Consider the following 25,245-nt stretch of genomic DNA (forward strand, 5'->3'; position numbering starts at 1 on the left):
ACAACGTGGCGTTTTGTTCGACAGTGTCCCCGCAGAGCAGGAAGCTCACTGATCTAACCAAGCATACTGCAGCAGATGCTGCGATGATCTACAGGATTTATTTAATGATTTCAGATGGCGGTTTAGCTGCTCCCAGCATCTCAAAGAAAACTGACAAAAACAACCAAAAACAGAGCAAAAACAAAACAACAATTCAGCTTTGAAGACCCAAGTTCAGGAGGACGTTTTTCTCCTCGTGTTATTTTGTGCAGTGAATACATTTACTAGAGACAGCGTGCAGCAGAAGAGTGGCGACAAATCCCTGAGCTGTTTCTTGACACTTTATGCTAATCTACTCTATTATTTGCTTCCATTTGCCCTTGATGGAGACAGCTGCACCCTCAGGCATGTTGGAGAAACAGTTTTTGGATTAATGCCTGTCTCACACACACACACACACACACACACACACATATCTACACAGTGCTGGCGTTGATCTGACTTGATCTGTGTCACCACTACTGGGGGGCGGCTGTGGCTCAGGAGGTAAAGCGTGTTGCCTGTTAATGGAAAGATCGGTTCAATCCCCGGCTCCTCCAGGCTGCGTGTCGCCCAAAGTGTCCTTGGGCAAGATACTGAACCCCAAATTGCCCCTCGTGGCTGTTCCACCAGTGTATGAATGTGTGTGAATGTTAGTTTCTGTTTGAGCACTTAGGCTCAGTGTGTGAATGGTAAATGTGATATAGTGTAACAGCGCTTTGAGTGGTCGCAAAGACTAGAAAGGCGCTCTACAAATACGGAGCATTTACATATAATTTTTTGTGGAGAAAAGAACCTGTCTGGGTTTAAAATGTAACTGGAAATGTATGAAATGTTTTCACATTTTTTAGCCAGTTATGGATAAGTTTGGGAGGTATAAGTCATACCGTCTGGATTTCTAATACCCTGGTATACCATACCTTGATGCCGCCCAAGCCTAGTGAACATGCAGCTAATTTATATTTTATTGGTGCTGCACCTGCTAGCATGGTTATAATGCTGGTGGTTCTAGTTCAGCAAACCATAAATGTTTAAATCTGACTAGGCTGCATACAGTGTCCTTCAATTAGGGCTGGGCGATTTGGCCAAAAATGTTAGTCAGACTTTAGCGATGCAAGGCTGTTGATTGATAGCTTTAGCTAGAAGCTGGCCATAATCACCAACAGACCTGGCGTGTTTCTCCTGTCCACTTCTATAAAATATGTAGTTGGATTAATTTCATGTAGCCTTGAATAAGTCTCAATACACAGGGCCCTACATGGCGTGAAGCGCATGGCGCAGTTGCGTTTGGGGCGTCTCCAAATCTAATTTTGCTCGTTTGAGGGCAAAAAAAAAAGGTCTGTGTGCCGTGCGCGTGGTTCAAAAGGTTCGTACTTAGTCTGTGAATTGCTCATGGGTGTGTAGGACATAACATGCAATACACCAATCAGCGTCATCTCACGTTTAAAGCCAGGTGCGCTTGTACTTCGGCGCATTATGAAAAACACCAGCTGACTGATTGAACTGCAGACTCACAGCAGAGAGGGGATATGGACAGAAGTGTGGACGTGATCTGAAAAACCATCTCTGATCATGAAGCCTGTGTTGTTAAGTTAATATAAACTATGATGAACGGGTTGTGGACCACATCTCTCCCCTACACTGGTTTCTTTATTTTGTGTTTTATTGATGTAGGAGTGTTTTCTTTAACGATTTACTTTCCTGATTAGAGAGGCTGCTGTCGGTCATTTTAAACGTCATGTGCGCAATAAAGTTACAACAAACATTGTGGGGTATTTGAGCAGCAAAACAGAAAAAATCTGAAGTTCTAAACTTGACATGACAAGACAGAGGAAACTCTCCAGAGGAAACAGAATTCAAGCTAGCTTCTGAAATGATTTAGACGCTCTGATGGAGGACTGATCAGGATCAGTTTAATGCTGGTGGTTCTAGTGGTTCTAGGAAACTTGACACTTTCGCCGCGCTTTGCACCGCTTTGTGCTGGGTGCAAGAAAGGGCCATTAATCTTTTTGGTCTTTTTGATAACCGTAGGTTTTCAGCCTGCTATGTCAATTTCTGTATTTGTTTTCATCCTGTGGGTGGCAAAATGTCAGTGCTGCATCATTCATTTTGATTTGATTTGATTTGATTTGATTTATTAGGATCCCCATTAGCTGATGCAAAGAAATGCATCCGCTACTCTTCCTGGGGTCCACACAAAAAACATAACAAGAATAAAAACACACTACACAATCAATACACAGATTAAGAAATTACAAGAAAAACACAACCAAATTTTCAACACTTCAATACAGCACTGTGCGTTGTTTTGAGTTTGTTTTGGATTTTGTAATAATATATTTACCAATTATGGCATGCCTAGTGGGGTATGTATGTACATTAGAACTCAGAGTAAGTTGCCTATACAGACAGTCAGGAGTTTCCCATACATTTATTTTGTTTATAAAGAAATTATACTTTTAACCAATTACTTTTAAAAAGAGTTTACAGTGCATTTTGTTAACATTAACCCTTATTGGACAACCAAGGGCTACACGAGCAGCTCTATTCTGAACCCTTTGTAGTTTCGATAAATTCATCTTTGTAGTTCCTGACCAAACCACAGAGTAATAATCTAAATGTGATAGAACTAGGGTCTGCAAAACATGTTTAGTTAGATATGGGTTTAAACACGAAGAACACCTTTTACTACAGATATATTTCTATATATCTTTTTCACCAATTCATCTATATGTCTTGACCATGACAAATTACAGTCTAAGGTTACCCCAAGAAGCTTTGTTTCCTGTACCTGCTCAACAGTAACATTGTTTAGTACTAAATCCAACATGGGCCTTGTCTTTAATGAATGTTTAGTTCTAAATAAGATGCTTTTAATGTTGGCTATATTCAGGACAAGTTTATTATCAGTAATCCAGTTAAATACCATCTGCAACCCGTTGTTGAGAGCTGCAGTGATTTTTTCTAAAGTTGGTGCAGGCATATAAAGTGTTACATCATCTGCATACATAGACACAGATGCTCTTTTACAGACCAGTGGGAGATCATTCGTGAAGATAGAGAAAAGCAATGGTCCTAGTGATGACCCTTGTGGGATCCCACATGCTACAAACCCTACCCTTGAGAAGCTTCCATTGAAATACACCTTCTGTGTTCTAACTGTTAAGTAGCTCTCTACCCATGCTAATGCAGATGGTGTAAAGCCATAACTTCTGAGTTTCCCTAGAAGCAAACTATGGTCAATAATGTCAAAGGCGGCACTAAAATCTAATCATAGTGCTCCGATAATATTTTGTTGATCAATGTATTTTAACCAATCATCTGTCATTTGTGTAAGAGCTGTACAGGTTGAATGTCCTTCTCTGTAAGCATGCTGGTATTTGCTTAACAATTTATTCAAAGTGAAATAATCTTGTATCTGGTTAAATACATTTTTTTCTAAAAGTTTACTTATAACAGGTAACAAACTGATTGGCCGACTGTTAGAGCCAGAAAAGGCAGCACGAGCATTTTTCGCTAAGGGGATTACCTTCGCTTCTTTCCACATTTGTGGGCACTTATTCCTCTTGAGACTGAGATTAAAGATGTAACATATGGGAGTGGAAATATAGTCTGCTACCATCCTCAATAGCTTTCCATCCTGGTTGTCCGTGCCAGGTGGCTTGTCATTATTAATAACAATTGTTTTACTTCTTCTCTTGTCACTTCACAAAATTTAAATGAACAGTTCTTATCATTCATTATTTCATCTGATATACATGAATAAGTTGACTCACAGTGTGATGTTGGCATTTCCTGCCTTAGTTTACAAACTTTATCAGTGAAATAATTATTAAAATAATTTGCAATGTCTACAGGTTTAGTTGTAAAAGATCCTTCCACTTCAATCCACGATGGGGTCAGGTTACTCTTTCTGCCCATGATATCATTTAAGGAGCTTTTTTCCATCATGTTTTATATAATTAATCTTAGATTCATAGTACAGTTTCTTCTTCTTTTTGTTCAACTTGGTAACATAGTTCCTCAATTTACAATACATTTGCCAGTCATATAAGAATCCAGACTTCTTTGCCACTTCACTTGTATTTTCTCTTTGCCCCATGTACCCTTTTAATTCCTCATCAACCCAAGGAGCCCTAGCAGCTCTAACAGTCAGCCTCCTAACAGGTACATACTTATCCATAACTGGGGCCAGCAATTCCATGAATACATTAAGTGCACTATCTGGGTCTCTCTGTTGAATGACATCAGACCAACAGATATTTCTAACATCATCCACATATGAATCACAGCAAAAACCCTTGTACATTCATTTATATAAAATTTTTGGCCCCGCCTTTGGAACTTTAGTTTTCCTGAATAAGCCCACCAAATTATGATCACTGAAGCCGATCGAGATTGATACGGCTTTAGAACAGAGTTCAGCTACATTAGTGTAATTATGATCTATACATGTGGATGATACAAGTCCTGACTTATTAATACTGTACATTCCCTGGTTGGCTGGTTAATAACCTGAACCAGATTACAGGCTCTAATTAAAGTAAGAATTTTCTTTTTCAGCAAACATTTTGAAAATCTATGTTAAAGTCTCCCAGAACATAAATTTCCTTATTTTCATTGCACGCTCGCTCAAACATTTCTCCCAGATCGTCAAGATACTGATTTCCAGACCCTGGTGGCCTATAACAGCATCCCATCAGTATAGGCTTTAAATGATAAATAATTTCAACATCACATGACATTAGATCTTCTCTGATTTTAACTGGGATGTGGCTCTTAATGTACATGGCATCTCCTCCCCCATAAACATCCCTATCCCTTCTATAGATACTATATTCCTGTATCTACTGTATCTACTGTGGTATCATCAAACGTATTGTCTAAATGAGTTTCAGAAATAGCTAAAATATTAATATCATGAGATGTTAGCATGTTACTCATGTCTTGAATTGTATTTCTTAAGCTGCAAATATTTATAGTAGCTATTTTTAGCCCTTTTTAGGGAAATGTTGACATTAATAAAGTGTCTGAAAATTAGCACACATTCAGTACGAATGTATGTATAGGTCATATGAGTGCTCACTCAAGTCGACATTCTTAGCTGACCTTTCCATTTGGACCTGTCATCCTCTGGGAAGGAGGATGAACAATAAGTCTGTCATGGCGAATGTAGGCAATGTTTCCCTTTGCTCGTTCAGCCTTCATGATGGGAACTAATTCCCTTCGCTTTATCCTTACGGCTTCAGAGTAGTCCTCATTAAAGTAAATGTTCGTACCTCTCAGTTTGTTTGCCCTGGTCATCACAGCTGCCTTGTCTTTCCATCTTAAAAACTTGACAATTATCGTTCTGTGTCGGCTTCCTGCCGTTGTAGGATCACCCATACGATGGGCTTGTTCCACCTCGATCCGTTCTTCATTCATTTCTAACTTTTCAGCTAGTATGCGGCGGACCTTGTTCTCAGTTTCTTCCCCACTCTCACGTTGCAATTCAGGAATGCCGTCAATAATAATGTTATTCCTTTTTGACTTCGCCTCAAGATTCTCGATTTTCCCATCCAGTAAAAGCGCAGATTCGTACACTTTGTTTATATCCCCGCGTGCTTCTCGGCACATTTTAACAATCTCCTCGGCGTTCTTCTCTTGATTGTCCACCTGCACTTTTTTCCTGAAAATCCATCATATCCTTGAAAAAGATTTTCTGTGTTTCTAACATTTCCGTTAGAACGTTCACAGTAACATATTCCTCCTCAACAGCAGACTCTTTCTGAGACTTCTTAGGAGGAGCCACCTACCATATGGCAAGCTTTGCTGATGGGCCCTCTGTGAGTTGATGATCATGCCTCCCTAAAAGTTTTCACTCTATTCAGCCCATCCTTGCTGTTGGCAGAGGAAAATGAAAACTGCGTTTGTGCATGTCTAGCCTATAAATATAAATAACAGCAGCAGTGGTTTGGCTTTTCCGGTTACCTTAGCGAGACAATCACGGTAACGTTAGCTTACAGCATGGAAGCATCAGTCAGCTAAACTTTACTGCTCTGGTAGAAAAAACATGTAGTTGGATTAATTTGATGTAGTTATTCTCCAGCGCTCTGTTATGGCTTTGCAATGTGGACTGAAATGTGCCGTTACCTTCCTGAGACAAACCGCCGATGAATATTATTGGCAATAAAACGGTATCAGCATGAAAACTCAGATCAGCAGCTAAACTTCTGTTGAATACTGCCCTGGTGGAAAACAAGTATTTATTGTTACTGCTAGTGACACATAACATGACCGTGTGCCTATCAAGTGAGCCATTATGAATACTTTCTGGATAGTGCTTTGCCCCTGTGCACACAAATGTGTAATTTGTACTTTCACATGCTAAATGCTAGGGGTGGGAATCTCTGGGCACCTCACGATTCGATTACGATTGAGAGGGCTGCGATTCGATTATAAAACGATTATCAATGCATCTTGATGCATCATTTTTTTCTATATTGATCCCTGAATAATTACTAAGCATTTAATTTGCGCATTAAAATCTAAAAGAAACATCTCCTACCTCAACCCTTGACTAGTAGGTAAGTTAGTAATGACGTACAGCTGATATTTAATATTACTTCGTTTCTAATTTAGCAAATGTTACATAAATAAATAAATATTTATTCACCGCTAACTTTCACCGTCACGTTCTGCTACTCGCTCTCTCTCATTCACAAGATACAGAGCTGCCGAGCGTCGAGTGTTACCATGCTCGCAGTGTGCGAGTTAAAATCATTACTTGCGCATTGATATTAATGATTGTGTGACATTTTAGTGGGGTGGTTATTCATTCCGCAGCGGTGGTGTGCTGAATACAGCGGAACACCGCTCCCCAGACAGTCCGGGTGTTGCACTTCAGCGAGTTCCGCCTTTTCAATTAATTATCAATTAACATTTAAAAAAAACGATTTTTTGTTAATCGATTCATAATCTTCCACGTCCGCATCGCGATGCATCTAAGAATCAATTATTTCTCCCACCCCTACTAAATGCCCATTAAAAACGTTGCACCGTTTTACCACAAGCTGAAATTATGGCAATTAATACAACTTTGTGCTTCTGTTGTATTTTTAACAATTTTTGATTTGCAGATTGTTTATCTAATTAATTAAGCAAAATGAGAGGAGCCTTGATCCTCACCTGACAATGCCTTTGTAAACCTCCTGTATTATGTGGTTTATAATGGAGTGTGGTGCAGAAACAGTGAGGCTTACACTGTCCTGGTATCTGTCAGTGGTCATACTTGATGCACTAGATGTGATAGTTTTTGAGATGTTCTTCATTTACTTCCAGATGTCCAGACGTCCAGATGAGCCAACCTTCCCAGGATGTAACAAAAGTATGATTACAGTACAGTACAATAATGTATAACAGTAGTATGAGACATCATGTAACACTTCATTTCTTGACGGGGCTATTGTTTAATGAACAAGTAATAATATTCACAATAACATATGGTTTTACTGAATAATCACGTAAATATAATTTTTTAATATATCAATGTAAAGAAACCTAATTTCTTGACTGGCAACTCTCTGCTATCTCACAGAGGACATCTTTTGTCCTGTCTCAGGCACCGCAGCTATACAATTCGCTTGGATAGCCAAGTCACAACCCTCAACACTAGATGCCTCTAAAACTTACACACTGAGCCTTTAAAGGCTGATTTTTGCTCCTGAGTGAAAGTTGATTACGGTTAAAACTATCCTTTCTGGGCAGAACAAACACTTGATGCCAAACAGTAGATCACTTTACAAATCTGAGGTAGAACATTCAAAACAATTATGATAAAATCTTTTTCAGCAAATATGCATGAGTAAAAATTATGTAAAATCTTAAAAATAATAATCTTAATAGAAAAATTAAGTGCTGATTCATTCATGATTTAAATGAATTAAAATCATTTACAAACATTTATTGAACACTTATTATATTGTTAAGGAAAATGATATCGCGATAATTGTTGTAATTATTGTTTTATTGCCCAGCCCTACTCTAAATAGTCCTCAAATCACTAAACAAATAAACTAATTAATAAAAAGGCTGTGCTAATCCCACACTCACATTTAGTTAATTTCAATAAATGTTTAAGCATGTTTTAAGATGTTTTCAGTTCCATTTGTGTGGTGTTTTTAGCTACACAATAAGGGACATATTTAATAAGGGATATTTTATATTTTTAAAGCGCATTTTCCTTACCTAGATTAATGACAGTGCCATTTTTTAATGGATCCTCCATATTTAAGCATATTGCAAATGTTCTGCATGGGAAAAAGTTTGTTTTGTTTGGTTCCAGTCTGCAATTTAATTTCAAGTCAATTCTTTGTTGTGTGTTTTTGTTTTAATGTTTAGCCTGTGGGGAAGGTCTGGCCACTTATCGATCAATCTACAGCGAGAGAAATGTCACAGCGTCTCCGTGGATCAGCAGATTGGCCTTTCTGGATAAATCTCATTAACTCAGTAACATTGCCATTTTGCTGTCAGTCATCAAACCAAAATGTCAAGAGAAAACTGGCACCTTTGCTCAAAGTGGTGAGACAATTCAAACAAGGTATAAACTTGTTGTTTCTTGCTTTGGTGAAGCCTTAAACCCTGTCAACAGCGGGCTTCTAGCTCTAGTGTTGTAAAGAGGGGACCAGAAATATGGTTTCTCTGTAGGTCTTTTATTAATACCAGGGTAAAGGAGGATAATCACACACATATCTGTTCAGCATATGCACTCTCTCAACCTGCCCCAAAGAACTAAATCCTGCTTGAAATTGGGGGCTTCAGACTATCAATCACCTTGTGAATTAGGTGTCACTTTACCCTAAAGAGTAGAGCTCTCATTTTGGAGTTAGTTAGTGGTGAATGAGTCAGGCCATCTGCTCAGTGATGCTTAGCTTCAAATACATTAGACAATGACTGATAATAGAGTAGGGTCCAGCATCCACAGAGCGGTGTGAGTTTGGTTTGGGCTCGGCCCACGTGATCAAAGAGGAGAGTAACTGAAACACGTTTTGGTTGCCTGTTTGAATCTCACAAACCAGAGCTTGTCAGAGCTCTTCAGCATGCACAACCCTCCAAAATTCTTCTAAAAGACAACAGTAACGGAAGTGGCGTTAACTTTCTTTTTAACTACTGTACTCTTTCCTTGCTCCATGACATTCCCATAACAAGCTCAAGATTTACATTTGAAAGTAGCAACAGACAGCACCTGAGAGCACATCACCTCACACATCAACAATTTGGGACTTTCTACCAGAGGAGATCAGTAAAGGGAGGAAAATCTGGTTAGGAATGAGTGGGGTGTGAAATATATATTTTGACAGGATGAGTTTTCAGCTCATTCTGACAGATAAGGAGCGACTCTTCAGTCCTGCCTGCGATTAAAAAAAAAAGAAGTAGAAATTCAGAGCAGGGTTCTGAAAGACTGAGCAGCTTCCCAGCAGATTGAATCCTTCTGGTTAGCTTGTTTATCTCCATATAGTGACTGGCTTACCTTACACAACCAACCAGAGACACACAGAGAGAGATTTTTAGCTACCTTGTCACTCAGGTCAATCTTAATAGAGATCTCTCTCACAGCCTGCAGTAACCACTGAAGCTCAAAGCCATGTGGAGACAAAAGCTCAGAGCTGCAACACTAAAGGCAGCTGCGGTTGTTTTGCTGCTTTTCAAGCTTTCAGTTCAGCTTCAGCTACTCCCTCAGAAGGTCACTGGATACACAACACGTCCTCAAACCTTAATCACAAAATGAGTTGTTTGTCTTCCACAACAACAAACTTGAAAACAATTCACATCAGTGGTTTTAGATTCAGCCACATGCCACATCTATGGTTAAGGTCTGGTTAAGTTTAGGCAACAACAAATAGTCTGCTACATCAAAATCACACGCTTTATGCGCTCAATCAACCACCACCCCTCCGTGCCTGATCACACCACACTCATTTGTGCGATACATAGTGGTGCAACGGCTCACAAAACTCACAGTAGCCTCTGATGTAGCCGCCTCTCTCTGTCTGTAGTCACTACTCTGTAGTCTCACTCAGTGCCACAGCACTATCTGATACACATCATGAGTAAGAGCCGATCAACACTTGGGAGTCAGTAGCTGCTCCGGCAAGCAGCGGAGCTGTGTGTTGAAGGGAAGGCAGCAGATATTACTGAAGCAGGAATAAACATCACAGTCGTATGATCTGTTTCTGTGACGACGAGCAGCCCAGTGTCCCTGTTACGCCACTGAAAATGCCTGAAGTCACAGCCTACAGGGTTTTCACCATATAATGTATATCTGGGGAAAAAGGTACATCTGGAAGCTTGGTGATGTAGCAACTTACTAGCTGATCATGAAGTGGCTCCTAATGGATTTGGTCATGGAAAATGAGACAAAGAAGATTGGTATCGCTTCTCAATCAGCAAAGCTAATTGGATAGCTCTCTCCAGGTTGCAATTTGTCAACAGCACAAATCCGCCAAGTTTGTTAAATTTTACCAAAACATATTTTTACTTTGTCTCCGTGAAGAAATATACTGAAGACAGCTTTTCCACTGAAATGAATTAAAACTTGATTTAGAAATATTTTACAGACATGTGATGACACTTTTACTGATCATACTTGTTTTACTTTACAAAAGTTTTTGATTAGAAAAAGTTGACAAAAAATGACCCCTGAACACCAAAGTGTGGAGGTAACTGAGGGAGCTGAACGCAGCGTGACAAGTCAGCCGTGGTGCCAATTTGTCCCAGAGCAAAACTTCAACAAACAAATCCCTTCCACCCTAAAACCTTTTCCCCATAGACTGCCATTTTAAAAGAGACAGGACACCTCGATTATAAAGAAGGCCTCTGTAGTCATTTCTCAGCCAAGGTTTTGCCAGAGCCGAGAAAAGTTATTTTCTCAGATGTCAAGGAGATATTACAATTAAAATATGTCAATCTGTTCATTTTATACAGTTTTCAACCATCAACAACACAACAATCCATTTTAGCGCTCCCTTTTTTGTTAACCTTTAATTTTTTGCCAGTTTCTATTTAGCATTTGTATCCACGTGGGAGCTTACTGACAAAACTAAAAACACTCAAAGAAAGTTGAATATACCAAAGCTACACAGCGTGAAGTGGTTTTACTGCCTCTCTCTCTCCCTACCTCTCTGGCTTTGCTTGGTAAAACTCTGACTAAAGTGAAGTGCATTTCGACACACTCAACCCACCTGGCTGTTAGCATTAAGTCTGGGTTAAGAGTAGAGAGGTGTGCCGACGCTGGAAACATAAATGACTGTGGGGAAAGTAATCATCATGCAGAGCTGCTGGCGGGAGTCAGAGAGGAACCCTGTCAGACTCTGAAATGTGAGTGTGTGAGTTTGTGTTTGTGTTTAAATGACTATGGAGAATGCAATTACCATGCAGGTCTGGTAGCAAGAGACACAGAGGAGGTCTTGTCTGGATTTACATGTGTGTAGATGGGTTCTTCTGAGGTGATCACACACTCAAACACTAAGTGGAGAGATAAAAGACTATGTGTGTGTGTGTGTGTGTGTGTGTTGACCTGTCACTGTCCACCATTGTTGATGCCGCTCATGTCTCTCCATCCATCCTCTGAGGCCGGTTGTCACTCAGCTCTTTAATGAAACCTAAATGAATGTGGAAAAGGTCTATTAATTATTGTAACAGACATCTTATTAAGAAAACACAGAGGCATGAAATTAGACAAAATTGGACATGGAGGTGTGACAAACATGAACTTAAATGTGTTTTTTTGACACTCTTAGTGAAGTCAAGAGCAGCTGTCCAAGAAGAAACTACATGTTAACTGTCCGGCAATCAGACTTTAATATTAAAATAATGCCACACACCATCAATCACTCGATCCTCAGACATTCATCACATAAAAATGTGAATCAATACGTATTTCTGTGTGCAAGAACTTTGTCGTAATAACAACATATTAAATTATCATTATCAAGGAAATCATTTGTGTCCTCAAATGCCACTCTCTAGCATTCATATTAGTGCTGAAACAATTAGTCTATTTAACGGTTCATTAATCAACATCATTTTGATAATCATTTATGAATCAAAAAAAACAAACAAACATTCACTGCTTCCAGCTTTTCAAATGGGAAGATTTTCAGCCTTTTTATTTGATTTGTGTCGTTATAAACTTAAAATCTTTGCTTGTTTTGTCTGACCAACAGTCCATAATCCGCAGTAAAGATGTGACCTTGGGCTCTGGGAAATGGTAACAGACATTTTAGAGACTAAACAATTAATCAAGGCCTCCACAAAATAATCAACAGATTAATCTATGATACAAAAGTATCCTTAATTGCAACCCTAATTTATATTTCATTCAAGTGATTATTCCGATTGTAGGGTGGATATGAACACATCAGCCTGGAGCCTGCCACATGTGGATTATAACCATTTCAAGTTACCATGTACAATATTCAAACCTAAATAACTGGTGCAAACACGTGAAAAAATATTTACTATAAGCATTGTTAATTACAGTCTCAGATAACGCACACAAAACAATTAAACATAGCTAGAAAATGATTTAGAGATTGAGTTAAAGATTTCATCTAATTGCATTTCTGGGGTTTGATTCCAGTTTCTGTTGTCCTGATGGAGTGTACAGCAGCTCAGCCTGTTAATCATTTCCCATGCAGCCAGCGGCAGAGGGTATATCAGCCTGGCCTTATCAGCAGGAGCCACAAAGGGCTGAGGGTGAAGTGGAGTGGATGGGGAGAGGAGAACAGCTCCTCTGGAAGGCAGCTAATGATCATCTCCGCTGACGGAGCCTGACACTGGGCCTGGGGCGCTGCAACCTCGGCCTCTCTGTGGAGGGCCGACAGCGGCAGCAACAGCTAGCGTGTAATTTCAATGTTAACAGAAGAATCTCCTAGTTCTGTACAGCCTGAGTTTGCAGAATATTGATATTAACTTTCAAATTTTAGTTGGTTAATTCAGAGGAGGGACTGCAAGGACAATATTCGAATCCTTAGACTTGCGGCAAATATCTGACATAAAACTCCCTTATCGGCATTCAAGACTGGATCCTCAGCTTTTTCTATTTAAGACTATATTTACATGAGCTGCAAGTATCTGTTAACATTAATAACCAAACATTTGCTCATTTAAACATTTGCTCATATCTCAGATTGGGAGGATTTGCTGCTTTTCTGTGTTTAAAATAATTGTAAATTGTGTATCTTTGCATTTTGGACAGCTGGGATGACAAAACCAGATATTTTAATTGATTAAAATAAAGTAACAAATTATGAGAATAGATTTCAGCCGTAGATTTCCACGCCTTCAGCCTCAAAACTTTTTCTTTCATGTTGAAAAGATAACGGTAACATGAGTTCATGTTAAAGTAAAAACTTAAGTTTAGCTTTTAGTCCATTGCATTTACAGTCACAAATCATAAATGTGCCTCAAATGGCTTTACAATCATTCAGCACAGTCATGCAACACATTCAAAGCAGATTCAGTTGGTTTCATAACGTGTAAATGCTGAATGTGTCTGCTAATGCATGTGTGGTAACAGGTTTGATTAAGGTGTAGAAAATGCTCTTCAGTATTGCAACTACAACTCCACGTTATCTGCATTAAGCTCACTTTGACGGTGACATTTTTTCAGGTTAAAGTCAATAAAAACTGCAGTTTAATTGGCTAATTTGTAATCAGTCTGTGGCTACCAGAGGAACTAACCTCATCTCTCCGGTGCAAGTCTGTAACTGGAGTAATTTAAAGTAGGACAGTCCTAAAAAGGAGCATGCAAGCTCAGCAAAAACCCGTTTCCTAGATAAATTAAGGTGCAATGTTGTGAGATCATGCAGGCCATGAGATAACAGCAGTTCACTTTGGTTTGCCTTTTTTTAAATCAGTGTACAATATACAATATATATATATTTAATTATATACAACAGAGAACCCGAAGTCTGGAAGAATTTTGTGGGAACTATTATGTTGAACTTTCTTAGCAAAAATATTTGTCTCTTTAGCTTCTAAATTCTCCAGAATGTTCACCAGGAAGTCACTAACTTAGTCTGTGTGCCATTCGTTCATTCTTAGTTATTGTGGTGCGATCGATCTGCTGACTGAGTGGTGGATAACAGCTCAGACCCAATATGATTTATATCCAAATTAAATAACGCATAGTTCAGTTCCTCCAGGATTTCGGGTTAGACGTCCTCCATGCCTTTCTGCCACTCTGTGTGTCAAGAGGCGTGTGTGTGTGTGTTTATATCAAAAATTAAATAAGGTGTAGTTTCTAAAGAGGCACGTTGTGCATCAGTGTTGTATAAAGTACTCAATTATCATACTAAAAGTAAAAGTACAGATACCACAATAAAATGTTACTTAAGTAAAAGTAAAAAAGTACTTAAGTATCAAAAGTACTACACATTCAAATCTATAGATCTTACAAAGAGCAACCTATCTTTTTAAATTCACTGAAGACAGGTTTGAATACAGCATCATGTGGAAATTTCCTCTTCTGTTTTGCAGGGGATTAGCCTGTGTTATCGCTCTGCTTAAGTGGTGAAATGTTTTGGACTTCTAGCTATGCAAACAATTTGTCATTGCTAAAAAGTCACACCTGACACCACAGTGCTCTCACTACAGCCATCATTAAAACAGTCTGTCTCTGTAATAAGCCTGAACGGAAACTTTGCGAAGACCAGTGCTGGTTTGAACAGACCTCTGCACACTAACTCAGCCTGTTAAGACTGGAAGAAAATCTGCTGGGTCACTTGTTGGAGCCGCAACTGTTCCATCAGGGTCTGAGCTGTTTGTATCTGATGCTGGCTGTACATCTCTGGCTGTGCTCTTACTGGCTGAGGCTGCCTGTACTTCACCGGGGTCTGTGGGACTTGCTAAAGAAATCTGTACTGGTATCAGCTCCATCAGGCCTATTCAAACTGGCTCCTCCAGATTTCCTTACATATATTTTCAAAAATAAAATACTACTATGACTTCACTGAATATGTGATGCTTATTATTTACTGAGAGATGTGCATCCACATCACCCACTGTCTGCCCGTCTAACCTAACGTGACTGTTGTCAGCCGACATCAGACTTTGAGAGGAGAGACCACAAGTTTACCTGACTGCTGTGCTGTCAACGAGTTTTTCTCTTCTTGTACACAAAAGGATAGTCCCTCTTTATCCTCTCATCAAGGTTCGCATTCACCTTTGACATGAGAGTGAGGCATGGAAGTCCGGCTCTGCGCCACAGTGACTTGTTTAATACCACTGCGTATGCCGGTGTCTCATCAGCTGGCCGCAGATTAGCATTCAGTCGACACTGTCAGTCATATACCTCCTTTTTTTTGTTTTTGTTGAGTAACGATGTCTCGTGCAGAATGTATCAGAGTAAAAAGTCGTTATTTGGCTATAGAAATGTAGCGAAGTGAAAGTAAAAGTTGCAACAGCTTGAAATACTCCATCAAAGTACAAATCCCGAAACTACGTAAGTACAGTAACAGAGTATTTGTACTTCGTTACTTTACACCTCTGCTGTGTATACACACACACATATATGAAATCAGCACCTCGGACAGCGACACTTTGGTCACAATGTTTTTAAGCCACTTCAGACTGCAGGCTGATGATCCATTAGACTTCAGCCTGTGTAAATGCAAATTCTGAAGGGATGAAAAGGTGACATGTTTGTGACCTTTTTGTGTGCTCGCAAAGTACCTGCTCTATATCTGGATATATATATATATATATATATATATATATATATATGTATAACACCAATACAACTTGTATGTAACACCCTGTCTGTATGGATATTTATTATTAGGCCTCTTTGATGGGCCAGGACCTGGTGGGAGCTTATTAAGGAAACTAAAAATGCTCTACTTCTGCTTCTGATACCTAATTTCAAACATCAAAAAACTCACATTGATTACAGTGTGAACAGACATCTTCCAACCTGCTACTGAGAACAGAGGGGGGCGACAACATCAATCACCGTTATGATCATTATAAATCCTTTTTTCCTTAGTGGGTAGCTTGCTGTCAGACTACTAAGACTACTCTGTTGATAATCCCTGCTGCATATAGATTAGTTGCATCTAACAAAAATCTTCTCAGTTGGTGGTTCTGGGCAAAATATCTTATCAAATGTTGATCTGTCTGAAGCAGGGTTCCTGACATAAAAAGCTTCTGAATCATACATCTGTAGTAGCCTGCACATCATGTCACATCAGTAACGTCAGAGTTTCTGAGCTGCGTGGATCTGTCTGATCTCTACATGTTATTTCACACATGTCTGCATCCCTGAGTGCTGTGATGAGAGGTGTGACTGCTGTTGTACAGTTGAGGAAGTCTGCAGCTTTGGCTTTTATCTGTAATACCCCCCCCCCAGATATTGTTGTTTAGAGGTTTTAGACTGTAAAACTAATCAGCATGTTGGATAGTGAATGCTTAGATAGAAAATGTGCATTTCTTGAAGGGCCCATTTTTCTTTTTCTGTGGATCTGAAGCACTGGAGCAATCAGATGTAAAATCAGAGGCCAAAAAACAGCAGGAAGGAAAGTCAAAATGTTGGCAATTTCTCCAAAATAGGAGATATTTCCACAGTAGAATGAAAGAAAACCTTTGCCCCCTTAGCCGAATGCTTTGCGTTTTCCTTCTTACACTTGGAAATCTCAGATAAAAGAATCCATTATCAAGGTTTAACCCAGACCAGACATCAAAGATCTCACCTGAAATTGATGTGCCACAGTCCTACTAGTTTTTTGAGCATCTGCATTGCAAAGTTTGACTTTGTCCTTTGCCTTAATGTCATTTCTGATTGTAATCATCCTTTGAAATGTGTTCCATAATGCAGCTTTCTCTTTATATAAAGCCGTAAAAAGTTTAACTCTTTGCTCACCTGTTTTTTACTTTTCCTGTTTTTCATCTGCATTGCGTTAATTAGGATGAAATGTAGCCATGACGTTTTCTATCATCATTGTGAAGGAGACTAGTTCAACCTAATCAAAATTGCACAATTGGATTCTAATCATAATGTGAATTTAGCTTTAACTGATAACTGTACTGAACATTCCCTGGACTTCAGACACTACTACATTTGCTTATGCTGTCAAGATAAAAATGCCAAACTTTTCATTTTGCCTTACTCTAAGCTTACTCCACATCTAGCCCCTGATCATTTTTTAAAAAATTTTGATTTTATGTTTTAAAACACTTTAACATAGATGGACAAGTGGACAACATATATCTTATTAAAATGCAATACAATTAAATAACACCACAAACTACAGTCTCCAAAATACAACCTAAACTTTAAATAAAACTGAACATTTCAGTAAAGCTGTCATGAATGAAGGACTTGCTGGACTGTTGTTCAGTTCTGAACTTACCATTAAGGTTAGCCAGCTAGGTGTACCTAATTAATTGGCACCTGAATGTATAATGTTAACGTTAATTCATTGCTCATTGAGATAAAAACCTTAAATATGTTCACTTGGTATTTTAATAATAAAATATTTTTTATCAGTCATTTCATCTTTTTCGCTACAAGGTTGAAATTAAATAATGGACATTATTTTGTTAGTATGGATCAAAATTGTATCAACTTTGTTGTTCAGTTAATTTTAAACATTTAATTATAATCCAATAGTCACCCTCTGCAGCGTTGGAAAGTGTTTCTGAAAGGTTTGTCCTTTGCTTCTTGAAGGAAGGGAGTTGCAGGTAACTTAGCTAACAGTTAAGCTACCTAGCTTGGATTCACAGACCATGGCGGGAAAAATTTATAACAGTTACCAATGTCATGTGTAGTTATCCAACGAAGGTTAAAGTCAAGGGCAACTGGACTTGGTTGAAGGTACTGGAAGATGTTTTGTCCCTCATCCAAAGGACTTCTTCAGTTCTGACTGACTGGCAGGGAAACTCAGCTGAGGGCTTTGTTCTCCACTTCTAGAGAACAAAGCCCTAGATGTTTGCCACAATAGGTGACACTGGTGAGCCCATTGCACAGCCATGCTTCTGTCTGTAGAATCCACCGTTGGTGGTCGAGTAATTTACAGGTCTGGTCAGGGCTGAGGCTAGTTCTGCTGTCCAGGGTGTTGTCTTGTGTTAGCCGTTTCCTTACGGTTTCTACTGCCTCTATGGTGGGGATGCAGGTGAACAAAGAAGTCACGTCATAGGATACCATGGTTTCATCTGGATCCAGTTTTAGTCCTCGAACTTTGTTTAGTTAGCTAATGTTAATGTGGTTAACCGGTTAACTTAACACACCCAAACTAATGGCTTTAGCAAACTGAGCTACCCTCAAACAGTAAGACGATTATTAGCCATATTTTTGGCCTACTGGAGACATCTCCGATTTATTGTGGTTTTCCTACTTAATGCTGTTTTTACATATGGACTGGCTTCTTTCCTAAGTCTAAACTGTAAACATTGGTGGTGATGATATGAGTCATATTGGTGGCACTTCACCGTTTACTCAACTACATTTATTTTATAAATTTTGTTACTAGTTACTTAGCACCAGCAGTATATAAAGCAATTAAAATAGCCCCACCTTTACCAGCTGCAACATTAAAATGAAGTACCGTTACACAGTAATGTATCACTAATTATCCGAAGTGAATCATTTTGCAAAAACTACTTTTACTTTTGTATATATTTCGATGCTAATACTTTTACTTAAGACTTTGTTATATCTGCTTTTACTTGAATAAAAGATGTGAAAATTCTTCCACCACTGCATCTTTATAGGCAAAATTCAGCCACAAGACAACACACATCCACTGCTCCTTGATCAAACCATTTAAATTAAAAGACAAATGTGCTCATCTTCCTCCCTTCAAGGATGAGGTGGTGAGGCACAGCAGTTCATCGTTCTCTGCCCTTCTCTCCTCAAGGCCTCTTTATTCTGTGGCTCAGAGGACACTTTCATAGGTGTAGCTCATTAGCGGGAAAATATCAGTGATATTTAATAGCATTAATTAAGGCCGCATTCCAGTTAGGTACCAGATCCAGGACCCCGCTGTGCATGCTTGCGCACTGTGCAACACCCAAATGGATAAGTGCCAACGTTATGTTATTAGTTACTCTTTTCCTGATATGGCAAGTCAAAATATCTCCTGTTAAAAAGGTCTATTCATTTGGCCAGTTTTAGCCTTGGACAACATCAAGATAGGCATAAAAGTTAAGCTCTACCCCGAAGCTATGTCAAAGTAAATTGTAGCCATAGTGTTGTAGAGCTGCCACAGAGCACCGACACCCCATTGAAATATTATATTTTCTGCTGTTGCTTCACACATTACTACACGTTCTTCACATTCCTGCTAATTATATCCATGTTTCTGTGGCACATATATTCCTGTCAGGGTGAGAATTTTTAAATAAATAAATCATAGAACATGCATAATGATATACAATGTCAAAAACAAAGTTACAGCATGGAAAGTCAAATATGAGATGTTAGGTCAAATTTATTAAACATAAAGTCAATATGTTACCCAACATTTTGATTTGCAAGTACAATTGCAACAGAGTATGTTAATTGTTAGTCAGTTCTGAAACTTTTCATCTAAAAAAATGTTGGCTTTGGCGTCTCAAAGTACGTTTTCATTATTCATTCAGTATATTTTGACTTGGTGGCTCATTATTCTACTTTTCTTTATATTAGTTCTAACCTTTCTGTTTTTTGAAATGACCCTGGCGAGGATGGGTTTTAAAACTTTCATACTGGACATTTTAGCATCAAACTTCTAATTCTGGCAGTGTCATTGCCTTGATCTTCACACTCCACACATGTAGCACAAGTGGACACTAAATGAATGAATACCATAGGTATAAGAAAAACAACATAAAGAATATCTCCTTTGGAATATCTCTTGTTAGAGGTCTTTATTCCAGTTTGATAAAGCCAACAGTTACTCTCCAAAGCTACATTCACAATCTTCCAGTTACCTAACACACAGGTAAACCTCCACATCACCATTGCAGAACTCTACTCCTCACATCTGTTGGTTACACAATGATCACAAAATAGTGATTTCTCCCTCGTATCATGTATTTAACACTCCAGGCATACATACTTGTATTTACTTTTTGTACAATATATATTGTCATGAAATCCATTCATACATCCACCCCCTCCATCCACATACATACACATTAACACTGTACAGATGTATCAATGGAGTCACGTTCAAAGGCTGTTCGCCTGAACATTTAATATCCACGAGTCAAGGAAAGACACAGCTTAAGTACCTTTTGTTATGTTTTTGTTTTTTTCAAGTTGATGTTCTGACTACTGTAAGAGGATTTGTTCTTAAAGCCAAATGGAGAAGGTGCAGATATATATTACAGAGTGTTAACCTCTTATGTGTTCAGACGACCCCGGTCCAGTATTTCAGCATGGGGGAAAAAAGTATGGGAGAAACAGATTCAGAGAGATGGAAAGCATAAAATAAAGAATATGTAAATTAAAGAGTTCGGAAAGGGCAGAAAATGTTCTTTAACATATAGTCCCTAAATAAAAAAACCTCCAAATCATCCCTTCTTCTCCTTGTTCTAACTCTGTTTCTTAGTGTCTAAACATCTAAGGCCAAGTACAGCAGTTTGGTGTCTTCTGTTGGTTCCCCAGTGTGGTCTATACAGGAGCCTATACACGTCATAGGATATACAGTACAGTACATACAGGGTGCACCTCCAGCTCCAATACTGACTCCTCCTCTGTAATAGAGGCTACTGAGGCTCATTCCTAGGCGGCTCCTTTGGTCTCAGTCAGTCTGTGCAGTAGTTAGAGGCTTGTTTGGCCCATGTAAGTAGTTTTAGGAATCCAGTGTTGGGACAGGAGGACATCACCTTTGCAGTAAAGTGGCACAAATGCAGCTGCAGGAGAAAATAAGATACTGAAAAGTGCAAAGAGTCTAAACTTTTTGGTCACTAGTTTGCTATGTTTTGGTTCACAACATGCTTGTGTGGCTTTGGTCCGGAGGCTGTAAGCTGGCGACCGCAGGTTGTTTTTGAGATGAGAAGAGAAGCTGCCCAGGGCCGGATTTGGACCGGGCCAAGCCAGGCACGGCTGTTTTTGGCAGGGCCATGCTGGGTTAGGAAGAGCTCTGCGTTGGGGGACAGAAAGAGAGAGAGGGGGAAAAAAGAAACAGAAGCTCATCCTCCAGCGTCTAGTTCTACCTGCCGAAAATGTTCTCGTACTCCAGCAGTATTAGTTCCACTATCTGGTTCTGGTAGACCATGTGGATGGCCATGTTGAAGGTCTCCGTTTCAGGCCGCAGCAGCGTGGGGCCGAACACGATGGCCACGCTCTGGGTGGTCATACGGTTTTCCTCGCCGTGGTCGATCACCCTGGAGGAACAAGAGAGAGTTAAATATTGTAGAGTCAAATATTAACACTCTACAGGCTGGTGAAGTGGAAATAAACCCTGACAAGAACATTATTTATCAGTCAATAGATTTTTTTCCCTCATAGAAATAGTCAGCCTGCTCAATAATGTTTTACGTGTAGAATCAGGTCTGTAATGCATTATAATGTATAATGCGCAGCAGAATCTAAAAAACACTACACACAGAGTAATAAGTAGAGAGAAACTTTGACAGACAAATGGTGTAAACTAAATAGACCACTTGCTGGAATGGACCATGTGGATGACCCTCCATTTATGTCAGTCTCAGTACTTGTCCCCTGCAAGGCTGTAATTATAGTCCCTGGTTAAATATCACTAAATATGTAGAAAGGGATCATTTATAGGTAAAAAAAAAAAAATATTTCAATCTCTGTATCTCAAATTATTCGCTCTGTAAACAAAAAACAACAATTCTGATAGTCAATGAATCATTTAAAAGTCACTTATCAATTGAAAGTGCCGAAACATTCAGATATAAAAAGTTGTTGCTTTCCTCAATTTATAGGAATGTAAATTAAATATCTTTGAGTTTTGGACTGTAGGCTGAACAAAACCAGGCATATATAGACGACCCCATGAGCTCTGGTACATTTGATGGGCATTTCTCACCATTTTCTGACATATTGTAGACAGAACAATCTGGTAATTAACTGGTAATTAATCTAAAATATTTGTGTTGGTTAATGCAGTTTTGAATCTCTGTATATGAAACACACTGTTTTCATGTGTAGGGACTGGCACCTAGTCGTTGTGATTCTGTAATAAAATACTTATGGTTTAACCTCTGTTCTGGGGAGAAGTAGAAATCAATAAAAAAACAGCGTTTCTCTTACTTCCTGAGGTGTTTGAAGAGAGCCTGCATGGTGTCGTGGTTGGGCTTGGGCAGCTGTCGGACCAGCTCTTTGATGGACTGAACTCGTTGCTTGTAGTCTGGACTCTCTGCAGAACAGAAACAATCAAACAGTAAACAATCTGAGCCACCATAGAGTTAGTTGCCTTTATATTTAAAGCCCCCTTTCAAGCCAGTTTTAACTGCCGTTTTTGGTTAACGTTCTTTTTCAAACAGAGAATAGGGGTGTGGTTAATAGTCGGACGTAATCTATTACCATGACAACGAAAAACTGACCGGCGGGAGAGTTTCGCTAACTATATGCTGTGTTAACATCACTACACTTTACTGTCTGGCAGGAGCAGCTATTACTTACCCATGACAGAAACTAATGTGCGCGTATCAGCTGTTATCAATCATACAGTCGATGGTCCTGTCACGCACTGCACACGATAACTCCCACTACGTTTTATGGTGCGCTTACTTTACCGCGGGGGTGTGGGGGGTCTATTACTCTGTTGAACTGTATGTGAAAACGTCTGATACCATTCCCTCCGCCGATGCACTGGTAAAACGTCAGTCAGTAAAATGCATGTTGCAGACTGTGTATAAGACGGTGGCAGGTGAAAGTGTGACACGTTTTCTGTCATCTGTCCTTCAACACCGCACTCACAGATGCCATAATGAAAATGAACAGCACCCTAAACCAAGAGGAGGAAATGACATGATAATGATTGGTTAGCTAGCTCACAACAATGTTTATCGGTTTGATGCTCTGACTTAACGAGGCTTGACAGTTTTTTTACGAGGCATGACAGGGCGCCTGCGCAAGCTTGGAGAATGACATACGACTTATGGAATTACTATAGTCATACGTCACAACCCCGTTTTAACAACTAAGAAACTTTGGCAACTTTGAGCACAAAATTAAGCTATTTGTCAAAAAATATTTAACGATATGTGGGTAATCAACACTGTGAGGAAATATAATAGAAATGTCAAAATAAACTGGAGGGGGACTTTAAATCCTTTCAGCCCAACTACCATCTTATAGTGTTTAACTAATGCAATGGGTAATAATGTCATTAAATTTTAATTGGACAATAAAATAGAATAAAAATTCAAATCAAATGTTTCACTATTAACATCTTCCTGCATTGTGTTTGAATTCCGCAAGCAAGTACAAATTCTCTCCATGAGGAGCTCCTTGGGGAGGGACATACTGAGCTGAGGACCGTGAATCTTGACAGAATTATGATTGGGGGTTTTGCAGTTACAAATCCGTTCACTTCAGACTGAGAGCTGCTGCATGAATGAATTGCAGATACTTCTGGAACAACGTACTGATGGCGTTGACAAAGTCGTTGAAGTAAGTGTAGGTGAAGAGGGGCTCCGGCAGCTCTCTGAAGTACATCTTTAAAGCTCCGGAGGTCACGTGGATGTCCTCCCACTTCCCGTCTGCCAGGTTCACCTTCTCATCTGGGAACACACACAAACCCTTTAGTCAGAGTGCTATCCACAGACATAAAATCTTACGGGACCAAAAAGACCAGAAATTCAAGTCAGAATACTTCTTAATAAGCTTTCAGTATTTTAACATTACTGCGAAGAGAAGCTGTTCCAGAAAGCAGTACCTTACCGTGATTGACAGCAAAGCGTAGTTTTTGTATGACAGCCAGGTTCCCGCTAACTCTGTACAGCCCGTCTACACTCAAACCTGCAGGGGGATCATCAGAGGAAAACACTGACATCAGTTATGTGATATCAGCAACTTATCCCAGTGTTTGTTTTCATTTGCTTGCTACCTATGAGGCAGAAAACCCCACCCTTCTTTTACTACAGGAAGATTAATAGAAACTAGTTTCCTTTGAACTCAGGTCTGGTAGAGTGACACATATCTAAACCCACCATTGTTCTCCACGTGGTCGATACACATCTTGACGAAGCCCGGCACTGTGCTGTTCTCCTTGCTACACAAACTGGACAGACTGCAGCCGAACACCTGATCTGAAGACAGAGACAAATCCACAGTCACACAAACACAGTCCAAGGTCCTTGTTTTGTTGCAGTATGTTTTATCGACACTCAGATCTTTACAGTGGCCGGTGAAACCAGCCTGCCTGTGCCTCATTGCTTTCTATTAGAGATAAAAGAAATACTTTCTTTCTGTGGGCTCATCATGAATGACTTTAATTATACGACAAAGTCAATCGAACTTTTCCTGATTCCTGGGAGCAAACATTAACATTAAATTAAATCATTAAATAAATAAAAATATTGTATTATATTATTAATAGTATATAAAAAGTTAATCCAATTTATTTGTACAGTTTTGGTATGTTTGGTGTATGATAAATGTCAAGACACAATTGATATATCCAAAACACAGACAGACAGAAAAGGAATCAAATTATGGTTACCAGTTTGTTAGATTAACTGTTGCTGTCCTGTAATACTGTTTTGGATTCCATATTATCCCAGGAATCCTAAGAAAAGTGGGAACACTGAGCCTTTTCACAACGTGCAGTTTGTGTTTCTAAGTGGATCTCGCCGCTCTCTGGTACCTTTGATGTATCCCTTGTCTCTGACGGCCTGCAGGGTGGGACGGCGGGTCAGGAACTTCTTCAGCTTGTGTTTGGTCTTCTTGTTGTCGGAGCAGTCCGTGCTGACGGAGGTCTTCAAGGCTGCAGTGGAGAGATGGGATAGGAAAGTGTTGTCCACCACTCGTCTTAACACACTGATCGCCATGACGGCCGATCGATGCTTTGAGGGGATTAAACTGATAAGCAAATGTTTTATAGGGCAAGTTTGACACATGCGGCTCAGAGCCAAACAGAAACTTTGTACTTTCATTTTTAGTCTTGTATCGTGTCTGTGCCCATGTATTTGCCCTGCTATCATTTGCTTTCCTCCACTTCATTCAACTCCTAAATCTTTTGACTTTTGGTGATTTATTATCAGTTTAACCAACATTTTACTTTACTTTTT

At 39.3% G+C, this 25,245-nt stretch overlaps 1 protein-coding gene across 4 annotated transcripts in view; it reads right to left on the bottom strand.

Moving 5' to 3' along the window:
• Nucleotides 1-19,876: 19,876 nt before the first annotated feature.
• LOC123971972 (rho GTPase-activating protein 12-like) overlaps nt 19,877-25,245 on the bottom strand; it is a 63,390-nt gene continuing 58,021 nt past the window's right edge. For all 4 annotated transcript variants that reach the window (XM_046051116.1, XM_046051114.1, XM_046051117.1 and 1 more), the window contains 6 exons: nt 24,822-24,941; nt 24,166-24,264; nt 23,897-23,974; nt 23,602-23,736; nt 22,262-22,367; nt 19,877-21,369 (listed from right to left, as the gene is read on the bottom strand). In XM_046051116.1, the coding sequence (XP_045907072.1) occupies nt 21,195-21,369; nt 22,262-22,367; nt 23,602-23,736; nt 23,897-23,974; nt 24,166-24,264; nt 24,822-24,941 (713 nt within the window). In that variant the 3' untranslated portion in view covers nt 19,877-21,194. The remainder of the gene's footprint in view (nt 21,370-22,261; nt 22,368-23,601; nt 23,737-23,896; nt 23,975-24,165; nt 24,265-24,821; nt 24,942-25,245) is intronic.

Source organism: Micropterus dolomieu, linkage group LG06 (assembly GCF_021292245.1).
Source record: "Micropterus dolomieu isolate WLL.071019.BEF.003 ecotype Adirondacks linkage group LG06, ASM2129224v1, whole genome shotgun sequence".
Classification (NCBI taxonomy): Eukaryota; Metazoa; Chordata; class Actinopteri; order Centrarchiformes; family Centrarchidae; genus Micropterus; species Micropterus dolomieu.